This window comes from Dermacentor variabilis, unplaced genomic scaffold (assembly GCF_050947875.1).
Source record: "Dermacentor variabilis isolate Ectoservices unplaced genomic scaffold, ASM5094787v1 scaffold_15, whole genome shotgun sequence".
Classification (NCBI taxonomy): domain Eukaryota; kingdom Metazoa; phylum Arthropoda; class Arachnida; order Ixodida; family Ixodidae; genus Dermacentor; species Dermacentor variabilis.
Window position 1 is genome coordinate 6,166,742 of NW_027460313.1, and position 16,904 is coordinate 6,183,645.

The window sequence follows — 16,904 nt, forward strand, 5'->3', positions numbered from 1 at the left end:
TGTGAGCTGCGAACTTGTGTGGTCGGGAAGTGACCAATGGTGACAGAATAATTGAAAGACACAAACACTCGTGGCGAAAAGGTGTTTCAGGTCCCTCTTAAAGAAAGAACAGCCTGATTCAGCCGGCAAGCGATTGCAACACACTAAATATAGGCACCCAGCGTATGCTGTATATTATGGGTGAATAATTGCTGGTCCATTACTTAAGTTAACTATAGAGAGTTCTTTTACTCACCGATGCACGACGTACATTTTTTTGCTGCAGAAGCAGAGTGAATGTACACGATTGGGAGTGTCCGAGAACTCCTGAAATGAATGTAAATGTTGTTGTACTAGCAATTTATCTCGGAAAAGCGAATTACGAGCACCTCCTAGAAGAGCACTACATCTGGATGTCGATTTAAGCTTGATTGTCAAATACCCTTCTCAAATGTCAGAAACGTCAGTTCTGTCGTTGGCGTAATTTTTAAGCCAATAGAAGTCGGACAGTTAAGGAAAGCCAGGAAGGCTAGATAAGCAAAATATATGTGAAAGCGAAAGGCGGGCTTGATCAATATTATAGTGGCCCTCAAAGAGAGGAGATTTGGATACAGCACGGGAAATAACGCCAAGTCTTCAGAATATAGCCGGACTCTCCCCTATGGCGTGTCTCACTATCAGATCGAGGTTTCGGCGGGTAAAACCACAGAATTTGACTTGATAACCCCAGGGCGTCAAAAGTTAATCTGCAGTCCACCACTACCGCTTCTCTCATAGACTGACTGTTGCTTTAGTACATTAACTTCCCATTAATCCATGAATCATATTTTTCTCTAAACTTCTAAACGGTTCCAAACTGCCTGAGGGGTAAGGTATGTTGGTAAAAATAAACGGTATAAGGGGGCACTAGTGGCGGAGATGACTTACTTTACTTTTCCCACCGTTCTCTCGACAGCCGTCTCGAATGTTTCGAGGGTACGGTTACCTTTATTGTAGGCAAGTGAATGCGCGAATGCCAGCCAAAAAGTCATTACGTCGTGCAAAATAGACGAAGAGTGCAATCATAAAATCAAGGTGAAGGCCCGATTTTAACAAGAAGTCCACAAAACAGCGTTGGCGCAGAATACGTGTTTACGGGGATAAATATCCGGTGATCGTTAAGGGAGTACGTGTACACGGCGAAAATGGCGTCGTTGCCTTCATTGAACGCCCGGGAACGTCCAGAGCTCGGGAACAATGTTAGCTTGTATTCTTGTTCTTGAGGGTTAAAAAAAAGGAAAATAGAAACCTTATTATATTGGCAAAATCGAGTTTTAACTGTGAAAATATGTTAGCCGAAAAGAGGCACCGAGTATACGAACTCTCGCTCGCAGTCCTAGTACTTTTCGCCCTTTCAGACGAAAAATTACAGTTTGCTTATCTTTTACTCACATTTTCTAGTCGTTTTCAGCAAGTTTGTTTGAAAGCGCATAACCTATGGCGCCCTTTTCCTGCGTATTGATCCGCTGTTTTTTTGTATTTTTTTTTGTTTTTTTTTGCCAGAAAAAGGCATTCACACTATGAATTCGCTAAGCTTCGATGCCTCGGGTGCACGCTCGCGCGCATGAGCGATGGCCCCTCGCGCAGTTGCATAAGCGTCCGTTGACAGCGATGACCCTTACGAGGACCGCGGCACTTGCGCGTGCGAGACCCACGAGACCGTCTTTTTATACTACAAGTGCGAGCAACACAGTCTTTTGCTGTGCGTCTTTGCGTCTTGAGCGACGGTATACCTTAACGTCGGGCGAGGCATGACTCCTGAACTTTGGCGAAGCATGTTTGTTTCACTGACGCGGATGTTGAGTAAAATGGAGCGAGCTCAGTGGCACCTGTTCGTAACGTTCGTCGCCAAATGCATTTATGATATTGCTGAAATTGCTGCAGCTTTTACTTATTCCGAAATTTGACACCGTAAAAGCGTGCTAAAGGCTAAAACCTGGCTCAGGTCCCTTGACTGTACGCCATCTGACTGGTCGTTCGCAACATGGCGGCAGATTCGAGCCCTACACAGGCAATATTCTTGCGCAGCGCAATGTAATTCCCAGTATTACTGTCTCATTATTGGCGGGAATATAGAGTTTTATTTTTGCTTAGTACATGAAACGTTACTGCAATATGGGAATTTGGATGTGTTGCCTAAAAAATAAGGGGGAAGAAATTTAAATTTCAATTTCAAGAGAAAAGGAAATAAATAAAGAAATACACACACCAAACCAACGCACAAGATCCCAACAAAAAAAAATGGATGTGGTTTTATGATTGCGAAAACCGATGGCTCACTAACTCATGCGCCTTCGTTGCCATAAAGAAAGCCTCCCATACTCGGTCATCTAGTTATTCCAAGGCAGCTCTACTTTGCTTGCTTTCCACCTTACTCCGTGGACAGTACGAGCAACTAGTTCTAAAAATCGAAGAGTTCCTTTATCGCCTCATCGAGCAAGGACACGCAGTGCCTTCTTAGCCACCGCGGCGTAGTGGGCAACCAACATGTCGATAGAGCTACTCAATGTGCTCCTGTAGAAGCCATGCAGAAGCCAATCCCAATGTCAAAAGCAGATGCAGCAGCGAGATTTCCATTGTTTGTGAATTGTTGTGGAACACGCCTAGAACACAGTCGTTGTGGAACACGCCTTGTTTGCAGCTAAACGGCGGTATCGACTGCACCGCTGTGCTTGACATGGTCTTCCATCTGGACTATCCTTATCCGAAACATCACTTTTCGACTGCGGCTTGGCGTCACTTTTGCAAGCTCCCTTGCTTTCCGTATCAAAAAGGAAGATAACGCTTTGTGCGGCCCCCCTGCGGCAGCGAGGAAATATTGAACAGGTTCTTTTCTGTTGTCCCCGATGCATGCAGCTCACACACGCACTCAGTCGCGGCCGCGTGCGCCTGTCTTGACGACCGGACGCTTTCGCATCTCACTGTCCTGGTACGCCGGCCGCAATCATCACAGCACGAGTCCGTCAAGGTCAAGCGAGGTGGACGCACCGTCCACGCTACGCTTAATCTGCTTGGTGGCTGAACCGAGCTAGCGTTCTGCCTTCCGCTGCAGGATCGAGCACTGTGCACACGCACACTACGGCACACTATAGCTTATCTTGCTAAGCTGTTGTGCGTGTTTGCTCCGGTCCGTGCGGAACAAACAGTGCACGCTACGCTATATAACCGCCGAGCCTTCGTAACCTTCCCCGAAAATTAAAGCTAGCAACCACACCCGTCAAACTACTTTCATATTTACGCGACACTGTTAAGGAGCTCGTGTCGAAGGAACGTTGCCGGCATCGGCGCCGTTGGCCGTGAGCAAAACATCCCGGAGGGCAATTCATAAATAAAAAGCAACTTCCAAGATACGCTGGGTAGGAATCGAACCATGGGCTCCGAAGTGTGAGACGGAGACGCTACCACTCAGCCATGAGTTCGATGTTTCACAGCGAGACAAAAGCGCCTCTAGTGAATACGGTGTTGCCTTAGAAACGTACCGTAGAAAGTTATACTGCGGTGTATATCGGTAATTATGAGCATGTAAATTACAGAAGTCGCAGTTAAACGAGTACCAAAGTATGTTTCCGTTACATGTCTTCTGCGCTTGGCGCACACGCAGAGCCATCTTGCGGCAAACAAAGAAGACCCTCTCCTCGCAATGTACGGCGCTGCCCCGACAGGTGGCGCGCCACTCGCCCGCTTCTCCCCTTTGTCTCGTTTGAGCGCATTGGGGCCGTGCGGGGACCGGTGCGACGATGCCCCGATACCCTTGCGTTTAATAAGTTTTCTCGCTCTCTCCCCTAGTAACTTCACTCGTCACTCGAACCCTCGTGCTTTGGCGACGTGGCTCCTCTTTCCGCTCAGCGTCCGATGCGGGACGCCTCTGGCATGATACCTGCACCGTAGCGAGTCTGGTGGGAAAGGGTCCCCTGCAATGTGTGCCGTGCTGCTGGCGAGGAGTCATGCGTCTGCGTGGTGCTCCCAAGCGAGATAGAGGACGATCTCATCGAAGTGTCAGCCCCATGATCGTGTCCGCCTTCATGGCGCGTCGCGGCCCGGCAGTCCGTGCCGATCACGACGTTTGGATCACGTAGATCGTTTCTCCCCCCGAGACACCGAGTTCTTTGGTTCGTTCCGCTTGCTCAGACGCACGCTTCGTTGCCGCGCCGAACGCTGCGTAACTCGGCGCTCAACGCGTGATTGTGTGCTGAGTGACCGAGATACCCAGTGCGTGTGAACGCTAAAGAAACAGGGGAGCAAGAAACGTTCTAGAGTGCACAACACAGTGCAGTAACGTAGATTCTGAGAAGCACCTGTTAGAAGAAATATTTAGAAAAAAATTGAGCTGTGGACTTACAAGTGTTGTATATGAAAACTATGTTTTTGTCTGACTCAAGAGATTGCCGAGCGAATGAGTGGGCGGTGCGAACGGGGTGCAATAACGCTGTCGCGTTCCACTCTTGAAGGCGAAGCTTAAGCGTCCTCCAATTTTTTTAACTTACATTAGACCGACGAAAGAGTATGCCAGTGTCATTTAGGATCCGTTTCAATAAGGATTAATAAATCGCATTCAGAAGATACAGGAGAAAATCTGCAAGGTTCATTCTTTCCCTGTATTATCGTACTGACTGTTTCTGAAATACTTCGGTTGCTTGATTTGCCTCCACTGGCTCAACGGCGGAAGGTTGCTAGACCCAAATTTCTTATTTTGTTATCAAAAGGCCCCTTCAATATTGAAACCATACCCTATCTTGCTCCCAATCTGGCTAGAAACGTCAGCTCAAGCAATCATTGCATGTTCTCAATTCCAAAAGCATATCTGGACATGTACGCTTATTCATTTTTTCCGCGAGTGGTTAAGGAATGGAACAGTTTGCCGGCGTTTGTTTTGCAGTCGAGTAGCATTAAAATCTTTGAGGAACGCGTTAACAACCTTTTATGAAATTTAATCTTAGTGGTGTCGCGCAAGCGTTGTCACACTGTTCTAGAAATACATACAATAATCTTTCTTTTATGCTGTTTCCGATATCATTGTCACAGTGTTACAAACATGTACTGCTTAGCCAGAATATTGTATTTGTATTTGGTTATTTGTTTTGCATTGGATTTCCTACATTCATTGCTTCATATCCTATTTACGTTAGTAATGTGTTTACATTTTTAGGCTATGTGCAATCATGCTGTACCCACCCTATTACGGCCAAGACGCCCAACAGTGTTCGAAAATAAAAAAATAAGACCTTTCACTCGGCGCTGACTAACGCAGATGGTGACCCATCGGTCTCATCTCGTACGCCACTGAGGTTCAAGGCCTCCAACGCCACTGGCGGCGCTCCTCATCGCACACGCGTCGTGGGACAACTGGTAGAAGCAAGGGGTGCTGTAGCTTTCTGCCCAACAGCAGTTGTCTGAAATTTCTGGAAGTATGACTGGGTCTCACTGGTTTTTAATTTTCTGTTCTTAATAATGGTATTCCATAACTTTTCTGCTAAAGAGGCCACCTCTTTTTCGGACATCCATTCGATTCCGAACGATTGACCTGTATTCTGACCCACTCCTGCGTATGATACAGGCGAGACTTCCTTACAGTTTGCGTTACCTGAACAGTAGGGCAATTTTCTAAGAGACGCTTAGGCTTATGCTTAGTGTGCTTTCTGCGTTCGCTCGTTTTGGTTGTGAAAATGTAGCCCTTAGGTTATTTCTCTTCCTTACTTGTTTTTGTTTTTCACTTGTACATATACATTTAGGCTCGAATAATAAACTTTAGTTGGTAGTTTGAGCACTTCGTTTCATTTCCTTGTTCCGTCTTCCATTCGTCTTGCTTTCTGTAACCTCTGCAGGGAAACATATTCCGATATGCAAGTCCAACTAACTCTTCTACAAGGTTTACTGAATATGCTGCGATGATTCGAATTAAGTATTATGGTTGCTAAGTCCTCCTAATTCAACTCCGTTGATTGCGTAATCAGAGGAAACACATACAGCATAGCCATCAGGTGAGTTTCCCCCCATATTTCCCCCATATTTCCCTTTTTTGCGAGAATGCCTACTCAACATAACCTGCCGACTGCTGGTCCACAATTGCCATGTACAATTTGCACGGAACCTATTGAGAAATTGAACATCGTAATTTCTAAAAAAAAAACAGGACTTCTGCGAAGTTTCAGAGACGCGATTGTGGTTAAAAGTTTGTGAAAGGCACTGTAAATAATAAAAAGTGCCTCTGTCTGTGTTTTATTACAATATCCTAGCAGCGGCTTGGTAGGCACTTGGCGAAACTTGTTGTTAATATTATTCACAGGATCGTGTAAGTAGTCTTAAATGTTTTCATGTTTGAAACAAAATTCACACCGCATGCGGCAGTAGACACTTCGATCTAAAAAAAAACAATATGCGTAGAAAGCAGCCAGCTCCTCCTCCCAGCCTTCGCAAATGCAGCTCGATGAGACCTCAGCGTAAACAAAGGGAGAGGGGGAGGTGGAAGAGGGAGAAGGGTAAATAGTGCATAGAAGAAACGTCAGAACTGGGCCCGGTTGGTTACCCTTCACTGTGGCAAGAGGAAAAAGATAAGAGGGCAAGCATAAAAGAATAGAAGAGAAAGGAAAGAGTTTATGAGTCACCGACGTATTAGAAGTGTGAGGGCTGTGCACAGTTTATAAACAACAGAAATGCGAACAGCTGGTAGCGAGTGTTAGACTGTTCGTGGTCGCTTTTAAAAGAAAGCATTTACTATACGTTATTTTCTACAGGCGCATAAGAGGTTGTTTTGATGAACGAATAGCCAGTTTCTTAGAAAATATATTGTTTTCTGGTAGCCTTCTCAGTGATATGAGGTTTCCAAAGGTTTATATGGAGAAATGACAGCTCGCCCTGTCAAGCAGAAGATGAACTTGACGCGACCTCGCGTGCAGATAACCTTTTGTGACAAACTCTCCGACCACCTGCGGAACATTGCCTGTTTCATTATTACACGTTTGAAGTTACTGCATCTTATACGTAAGATAACACTATAGACCGTACTTTTTGCGGTTGCCTAATACATGGCCAGCCCTATGGATGCGTCGCCTTTCGTACGAAACTGCGACTTGTCTAAATATCACTACGACTTTATACGTAACATCATGGACAAGGAAACGGCGAGAATTTGCTCGAAATGTTTCTTTTGTATCGCATACATACATACATACATACATACATACATACATACATACATACATACATACACACACACACACACACATACATACATACATACATACATACATACATACATACATACATACATACATACATACATACATACATACATATATATTGCGACTTAGGCTCTGGTCACGCACCGACCCTGTCCAGGATCCCATCAAGTTATTACTTTACATGCTAGTGCTTCAAAATCGCTAGGGTACTTTCGCCGAAACCTACATAACTCGCCCTCCAAAATCGGCAGGCTAGCTTGTGCGACATTTGTTCGCCCCGAGTTCGAATTTGCATCGCCAACCTAGTCAGCCCATCATAACAATCGAACCAGCGTCTTAGAATCACTTAAAAATAGAGCCGCTAGGTTTGTCTCGCGTAGCTCAAGGCGTGCAATTCAAGCACCTCACAAATAAAATCTGATATTTTACTTCCGCCCCAAAGTCCTCGACGTGATTTTTCATTCATATCATTACTTCAGAAGTACGTTCATGCGGCTAGGAAATCTTTACGGCTTGACGTCGCACTACGCACATTCCGCAGATTACATAATCACCTCAGCTTCACGTGCATCTACAGCAACACTCACGTATTCAATTGGACGGCGCTTCCTCGTGCCATTCGATTATGGAACGCTCGTCCTTATTTCAGCGTGTCGGAAAGACACACGTATAAATTCTGCCATCTCATACAAGTCAATATTCTACTGCCTATCTTCAAGAAAATGAATGATGTCTTTTTTTTTGTGGTCCAGTTATATGCATCCTGTGTGCTCTCTTTATTAGCTCATTATTTTGCTTAATATTTCTGCATCTTCTTTTCTATGACATAGAAGTGGCTATTTTTGTATATTGTTTGCTTAGAAACTATCTTTTGTCTTTTCTCCAACGTGTGCATTACCGTCTCCTACTGTTTTTGTGCAATGCTCTAATATTTGTACAAAATGTTGTGTATGCATTTTAACACTGCCTATTAATTACGTACGTATACTATGTTTTGTTACATACGCATTATATATACTCTTTTACATATACTAGGTACATTGTTCTTATTATTTGTAAATGATCTACCTAATGTACCATTATAAGAAGCCAACAAACACTGACACCAAGGACAACATAGGGGAAATTACTTGTGCTTAATAAATGAAATTAAGAAACTATAAATTCATGGAAATTAAAGTGGATGAAAAAACAACTTGCCGCAGGTGGGAACCGAACCCACAACCTTCGCATTTCGCGTGCGATGCTCTACCAGTTGAGCTACCGCGGCGCTGTTTTCCCATCCACTTTCTTGGGTATTTATGTGTCCTAGTAGAACCCTGGGAGTGTTAGCCAGCGCCACCACTCACAGACCTTGGCGGCGCACGTGGAACGTCCTTTTTGCCGCAGGCGTCACGAGAACGTGATCTTTCTGGTTGAAGTCAACCGGTCAATAAACCCACATATGCTACCTGAAGGCATCAATTTAGCCGGATTCGAGACCCTCGTTATGTAATAAACGAGAAGTAAGGGGCTTAACCGAGGGGCCCGATTTTATTACTCATATTATAGGAAGCCAACAAACACTGACACCAAGTAAAACATAGGGGAAATTACTTGTGCTTAATAAATGAAACAAAGAAACGATAAATAATGGAAATTAAAGTGGATGAAAAACCAACTTGCCGCAGGTGGGAACCGAACCCACAACCCACCCACAACCGAACCCGTAAGCTTCGCGAAATGCGAAGGTTGTGGGTTCGGTTCCCACCTGCGGCAAGTTGTTTTTTCATCCACTTTAATTTCCATTATTTCTCGTTTCTTTGTTTCATTTATTAAGCACAAGTAATTTCCCCTGTGTTGTGCTTGGTGTCAGGGTTTGTTGGCTTCTTATAATATGACTTATAAAACTCGGGCCCCTCGGTTAACCCCCTTACTTTTCGTTTACTACCTAATGTACTTACCACTTGTAACTGTTTGTTATACGCTGATGACACGACCAATTACTCATCACAGAAATCGCTTACCGCGCTTCAAGGCACACTTAACACTGATTTTAACAATGTGTCTTCCTGGTGCACAGCTAATCAACTTCAAATCAATCCTTGAAAACAACGTTTGTACTATTTCATGACTCGCAAACATCAATTTCTTCCATAACTGTCTCGGTAAATAATTATGTTATAGCGACATCTGATACTGTTAAATTCCTGGGTGTTATTCTCGACAAACACCTTAAGGTCAATAACCCATGCCAACTCACTAATAAAGAAGGTTTCACTTGACAGCCGCGTTGTCATTAAAACACGTGCATTCTTCCAATTTCATGTTATTAGATCTTTGTATATTTATATTAATAGCCATTTATCATGTTGTTTATCTTCATGGGGTAATACATATGCCATTCATCTCAAACCACTTGAACGTCTTCAAAATCAGGCAATAAAATTAATGACTTTTAGCTCATTCCGCTGCCATTCTTTACCTATCTATCAACATCTTATCGTTCTACCCATTCAACAGCTGTTCTATCACAAGTTGTTACTCATTACATTTCGTCTCTTTTATCGTGAAATATCATTAGGCAGCATTTCTTTTGATAACCTCATGAACCAAAATAATGCTAGGTTTTCAGAACGCAATAATCTTCTGTTACCTAAAACAATATCCAACTATGGAAAATTTACACTTCGCTTCTATGGTAGTTCACTTTGGAATCGCATTCCTCTTAATATTAAGTCATATCTTTCGTTGCAATTTCTTAAACACAATATGAAAACAATACTGTTAGCAGAACGATCTTTTCATTTGTCATAAATACATTTTCATAATTGTTACATTTTCTTTACATTACTTTTATTATTGTATCGTTAGGCTTCATATTTGTGTAAAGCACTTTGTATTTTTCTTTGTTAGTAATATGTAGAAGAGCCTATTTTTTACACATTACAAAAAATTCCTGCGTATCATTATTTATAGTGATATTACTGTATAAAGCTGATTTTAATACATATGTAATTGTTTTACATTTATTATAAATTACTCCCTATGACTTGTATTCCTTGCGGCGTTCACCCTCTACTTGCTACCCTGATAGTCTTATGTACCCACTAATGATAGGAGGTCGCCCTGGCAGTTTCTTACTCCGGGACCTCCTGATGCTGTATATAATTTGTAAGCCCGTGTCTTCTACATGCAATAACAATAAACGTGAACTACTTTTAGTCCTTCTGTGACGCCCTCCTTGCCCAGTGGGTCATACGAGGCCTTTAAGGGAATATATATATATATATATATATATATATATATATATATATATATATATATATATATATATATATATATATATATATATATATATATATATACTATTTGCGCAGGGCGCAAAGTGAAAGCTTTTACAGCAATGTTGGTCTGATATCTAGGTACCACGTGCATTTGGGCAGTACCTGTGGAAATATTCGAGAAAGAGAACGCACACACTTTAGAGCCTTTTGTTTCATGTTTACAAAATGCACTTCTTCCACATGTAAACTACATGCCTTTCGCCTGGTGCTAACAGCTCGTATATGAAGGAGCATAGGGAAGGCGCCTCTCTGTTTGTCTTCAGATATTTCGAGTCCACCCAGACTTGATAGCCTGAAAAGGTATTAATATGTAAAGGCTCATTTATCGTTGAAAGCCGGTGTCTTCGCCTAGAATGAAAGCTAATGGTCCATCATTGTGCTCACTCATCCGTTTCTTGCATATGTACTTAGAAAGCCGCTCAAGCTAATAGTTGTTGCTATTATAGTGGATAAAAGGAAGTTTTATAAAATTTATACGGAGCATGCAGACTATGTTCGTTGGAGTAAAGTCGCGCTAGATATGGCTAATTTCAGGGAATGCAGATAGGGCGTTAAGAAACCGCAGTTGCTGACTGCACAACTCGGAAAACAGTTTAACGAGAGTACACGCGCTGAAATAATTAAAAGAAGCACAATCGACTGGCACAATAATATAGAAAACGTGGCAACCCGCTTAATTAGTGTTTGAAATATGCTGGTACCATGACAGCTGCAACATACTTTTGACACTTGAATAAGCATTCTCATTGCTACAGAGCATTTCCCAACCAAACAGCTGTTATTTTAATTTAAAGGTGCTTTAATAAACAGAGACATACCCAACTTTGAGGTCCAAAGGACAATGCAGTGCTTATAATCAGTGTATATAACCTGAAAGACTTCACGATGTGCTTTTCTCCCTGGAAAGTAATACATATGCACTTTAATGTAAAGAAAAATAAAGGTGGTGTAACAAAAAAGGTAAATATGTTCTCTTGCGCAAACAAAATGGCGATGATGCGCAGTTATTCATAGCGATAAGGGATTGTGTGCATCATAGATCAGTGTAAGGTGTGGATGACTTTACGGTGTTGACATTGACGCAAGAACGCAGGCATGCACTCACGAATGCACGCAATTGGGCACCTTTGGTCGATGATCGAGAACATGCAAATGCTCTACAAGCTTTACGTACGCGGGAGCTTCTTAGTAAAGCCACGTTTGTGCCCGAATTACGAAATCATAATATTACTCAACTGTACACATTCTATTCGGTGCATTATAAAATTCACCGACGGTTGCGATATTTGCTAGTGCGAAATTTGAGTGCAGCTGTATACCTGTTTCATTTCGCGATATATTGGCTGGCGCGGACAATCTGCGTCGTGCGGCACGTTGAAAACTAAGGGAGGAAAATGTCGCGCGACTGCCTCGCTAATCGTAACGCGTGGGCGCGATTCACAGCGTGCCACCGCATACAGGCTTCCGCTCATGCCGCGCTTTGTTTCAATACAGATAACGCGAGCTACTCTGGCGCCAAATCGTAGCCACCGTTGCCGCATAGCCCGTAGAGCGCGGCACTACGCTTTTCTTCGCACGCTGTCGCTGTGCCCTCCTTCTCCGGCATCCGCCTCATGGTTCCGCTGCACCCTCGCCCTGCACTTTCCTCGTGGCGCTCTCGTCGTTGTCGCCGTCTTTCATCCGCGTTCGCTCCTTGATCCTTTTTCTGTGCTCGTTCACGCGATTACGACGACGCCGAGGGACGACCTCGACGCTCGCTGCAGGAACGGGCGCCTGAGAGCTGCGCTCTAAAAGGGTTGCAAAGTTAATGCACTGCTTAGAGTTGCTGCATACTTAACGGTAACTTTTCAAAATACCCACCAATAAGAATATCGACAATGAATTCGTTATGGTGCCGATAAGCTTCGTCTGTTTTGTTCACTTGTACTGGCTTGAAAGATGACCTGTAAAATTACGACATGAACACGCATTGTTTATTGTGGCTTATTTTAAATTTCGAATGGGGTGAAGGGATATGGCTGAATTTAGGTTGATGCGAACGTCGCTGCATAGCTCTTACGCAAGTGCAAACACCTTCTGACAGCATATGTGTGCTTATGGCATAATTCCATTATTCTACATAAATTTTACGTGATGCCAGCAATCCTGAGCTTACATTCAGTGCCTGTCACCATCGTGATGGATAGACGTACTCTCTAGTGCGGTACGCACATCGGATGTTTGTTGGCCGCGCGTGCTCTGCTACCGGTCTCGTTGAGTTTGCTGTGTGTTCTGACACACAGCAAACTCAACATATGCAAAGTGTGTTCGACGTATAACAAGGTTTTAGAACGGAAGCTTGGTTACCCTAACCAAGCCAATAGGTGGAATATCTTGGCATGCCGCTGCGCTTTAAACCACGAAGGCGTCGTTGACCATTGCACGACGAAAGCGGCTACAAGTAGAGGTCTTCTCTTGATGGAGTTACATGTTTTGTGCAGTGTTACGTTATTTAGGACATTATCGTGGAAGACCCCTTAAAAGAGAAAAGCAAACCAAGAAGCGGGTCAATATTTTTTGCTTACATAGTAATTGTATAAATTAGCTTAATACTTACCGTAGCTGATTTTTGTGCCTGTAGCCGTACACGTACATAGGCACGTTTGATATTTTTGAAAATGGGGCCTTTGCAACGCGTAGGCAAGGATATTTTGAACCAAACGTATTATCCCATGAATGGTAGAGAAGAAAGAAGGTCGTCATCTTTGTTTCTTGCATTAGCTGTAACAAAAAAAAGGAGTGCTCTATTGCACGACATTGCAAATGTATTCGACGATAGTCATCAATAAGAGCGCATCAAAGGAGAACAACATATATCTACAAATGTTTTGCATGTCTCTCCTTTGTGACGTATTTAGCTTTACGCGCTTTTTGTATGTGAAGGATAATCGACTGGCACGAACCGGCGCTCAAGCATCGATAACGGTTATTTATTTTTATTTTATTTTTTAGATGCAGAGAAATGGGAAGGTCGGCTAAGTTACACCTGGTTCCCAAAATTATCTGCAGTCTTGCCACACGTAGTGCATGTAGCAAAATTGTTGAAATATTTGCCGACAAATAACTACGTCAATGTAGCTAGAAGCTACAGAGGACGCCCATGCACCTTGCTCTGAAACAAATCTTCTCGGCTAAAAGATAATTATACTGGCACCACCTTTCTGCGCCCGCCGTGCCACAAAGTCAGCTATGCGAGAAGATAGCCTATGGAAGGGCAAGGGGGAATCAATCGTAAACTGAAAGCGTCGAAACATCCATGAACCAAAGTGTTGTGCTGAAGTCCGACATGCGGAAGCGGACTCTTGGAAACGATATTCGACGTCCACCTAAAGCACCACCAATATGAAGGCAGAGTTGAATGTCAGGTTGCCACTTCACAAATTTACCTCCTACCAACGAATGTCCTCAGGAATCGTACGGCTAGTGTATGGAAACCTTTTATATCTATTATTATAGGAAGTCATGGTCAATAAGAGATGCGCATTTTTCCCTTTTACAAAAAGTAGCGCGGAATATCGAGCTTTCATTACTGAAGGGGTTCTCCCGCTTTCTATCTTTCTCTTTGCTATTATCTCTGTTCAAGGGGACGCTTGTGGCCGGCTGTTCCCTTTATCCTAATTTCTCTCGCATCGAACGATGCGTGAATGTCAAACAAGTATAAAAGAAAAGATAAGATCAACAAAAAAAAAAAGAGGGAGACATATCCAGAGAAACACCATTGCAGCCGTTCGTAGTGCAGGATTGCAACTAACACTAGCCAGTGCTAAGTGGCTACTGCTGCTTTCTTGGCCTTAAGAAGTGTAACAATGCATTTGTAGCCCTTCGCTGGGACGCCTCATAAGGTCGGTGCACTGAAATTATTTGTTTTGACAATGGTCTGTCATCAAGGTGACCTAGCGCATCCGCGACCGATCAGGAGCGGAAAACTGAAAGTATGATACGTCCGCTTGGACTCACCTTTTGCGCATTGGGTGCATCTTCCAGTGCTTTGGCGATGACGTGTCGGGGCGAGCACACTTGTGCATTGACGACGCTGACGCGTAAAATCACGAAAAAGCCTCCAAGCGCAGCGAGCATGTTGCCTTTGGCTGTGTACCGACCACACAATGGAGTTCTCTCTGCTTTCGCCGCTCGTGGGCGTTATACATTTATGATTGTGCGCAGACTACGCGATGCGAGAGCTTTTCGAGGCCGCTTGAAGGGCGACTTTTGCACTTTAGTTTTTTTTTCCGTTTCCAAATGTCGACGCTTTACTTATATGGACGCGTCCTATAAGGCATTTAACGAACTGAGATTTGTGCCGGTACTTTTTCGACATCGTTCTAAGTGCTTTTGCGGGTGCACAGCAATATCTCGGAAGCGATTACGTAAACTTCTTTTATCTCAGATATAAAACAATTTGCGAAAGTAGCTGGGAATTGTTTATTACAGTCTTTATCTTCAGAAAATTCCGTGAAAATTGACTCGATCTTGATATGTACCCGATATTGCAGTCACCGATTAGGAACAACGCCCGCGAAGTGCGCTACGAATACCACGTATTGACGCAGAAATTCAGGACGTAGGGCATGCGACATTACTACGTGATGTTGCACTTTCGTTTCAACGTTCAAACCAAAATAGCTTTTTTACGACTAGAAACACAAGTAGATGGTTACTATCTCAATGTACATCCGTGATCAAAAGTAGGAAGACAGTGAGCTACGCGGCAAAACCGAGTTTCTGGGCAACTTCGACAGCAGGTAACACGAAACTGGCGAATGCACTGCCATCTTTGCAATGGCAAGTCTGAACTGCAGTCTTCAGTTTTAGTTTACGCGCCGAGGATGCGAAGGACGTCGCATATTTTAGCAGAACTCTTGCTCTGCAGGTATTATACCGTTCATCCAGATCTAAGTGTGAGAGTTCAAACGAAAAAGGGGTTTTATCGTGTTCGTGACATTAGATTGTTCAATGAAAGGTCACGCAGTGGCAACAAAAACAAAGAAAGACGCAGAAATTGTCTTCGCAGTCTTAAGGTACAGCACTGGCAATCGCTATTCATGCGCACGCGCAGGCACACGCGAAAGTTGAGCGTTAAGGCATAAGAATTCGAGCCCAAAGAATTAATAATTAATTTCTCTTTTCATTTCGCTTTTCAGTTCGGACTCAGGTAATTGAGTCCACCCCTCATTATATTGTACGAAGAGGAATTCATTCCGCTGTAATGTATGTGTTGATATATATGGACTTGTGCTGTTTTATGTTTTATGTTCTATGCGTCTTGGAAAAAATGAAGGGCGAGGGCGTCAAGTTGTTAATATAGCGGCTTTTTGTTCTTTTCGCAGCATAATTGTTTTGTTTCTGCTGCATGAAAAACGATGAATAAAGTCGACATGATATCGTTAAGCGACGTACCACTGAGAGAAAAGTGCACACGTGCTGAAGAATACAATTTTTTCGCCGCCACAACCTTAGGCGGTAAGGCGGTGTCACTACACTAGTATTAACACAGCAGTATTAGGTTTCTTTAATTTTTTGGGGGGGGGCGCTTTAAAATAGCCTTTACAGTTCCCGTACCGACCTCACTCAATGTGGGCTTCCAGCTTGGGAAGTACTCAGTTTGTGCTCGAACACCAACCATGACACACGACACCAAAGGACAAATGCTTTGTCGCGGTGCTACGAACAGGACACATATCTTATCATTATCTTACTGTACCGAATTACTTTCACGTCACTTTTTTGTGCAAAAAAAAAGTATGTACATTGGGGAACGCTGGAAAGACTGATCTAATGAAGTAAACTTTATTTCGGGCGATGTTTTGTTCTTGTCGTAGATATATTGTACAAATTAGTTTTTCAATCTAAACAAAGGAGAAGCAAAAAGGGCAGCCAATTTTCGAGAACTTTCTTTACTGACATGAATTTATTCCGTTAAACGCGGAAATTAAAAGGGCGACTGTAACGCCAAACCTCAGAACTCTCATGAGTGTCAAAATTTGTAAAAAGAACACAAAATCTGCGTTCCTGCATCACCATCGTAAATCTCATAATGATAACCGTATAATAGCCTTGGTAATTCTGCACCTTTCTGCTCACTACAGTTAGAGGGAACACAAGTGTCTGTGCAGCAATCTGCAACGAACAAAACTTTTTAGCAGTTGGAAGGAAACTAGGAAACTTCTTTTACCCGGTTGTGTATTTCACAGGGTTTGTTGTCCTCGTAGCTTTTGTTAACTTTCGGACTCTTGCGAATAGAAGCTATGCTGCCCTCTGTCGACAATGGCTGTACAGTTGCAACTAGATGAAATGCTCCGCCGTTGCTCAAATATCACGCTTGGTTTTTGGGCTGACAGAAAAG

At 43.3% G+C, this 16,904-nt stretch overlaps 1 protein-coding gene across 1 annotated transcript; it reads right to left on the minus strand.

Annotated features, from left to right (window-relative positions):
• Window positions 1-10,672: 10,672 nt before the first annotated feature.
• LOC142567942 (uncharacterized) lies at window positions 10,673-14,714 on the minus strand. Its single transcript, XM_075678028.1, has 5 exons — window positions 14,519-14,714; window positions 13,119-13,282; window positions 12,383-12,465; window positions 11,341-11,421; window positions 10,673-10,814 (listed from the first exon to the last, which is right to left on the minus strand). Exons 1-5 carry the CDS (start codon window positions 14,636-14,638, stop codon window positions 10,681-10,683), a joined length of 582 nt encoding a protein of 193 aa, XP_075534143.1. The 5' UTR covers window positions 14,639-14,714; the 3' UTR covers window positions 10,673-10,680.
• Between the last annotated feature and the right edge of the window lie 2,190 nt (window positions 14,715-16,904).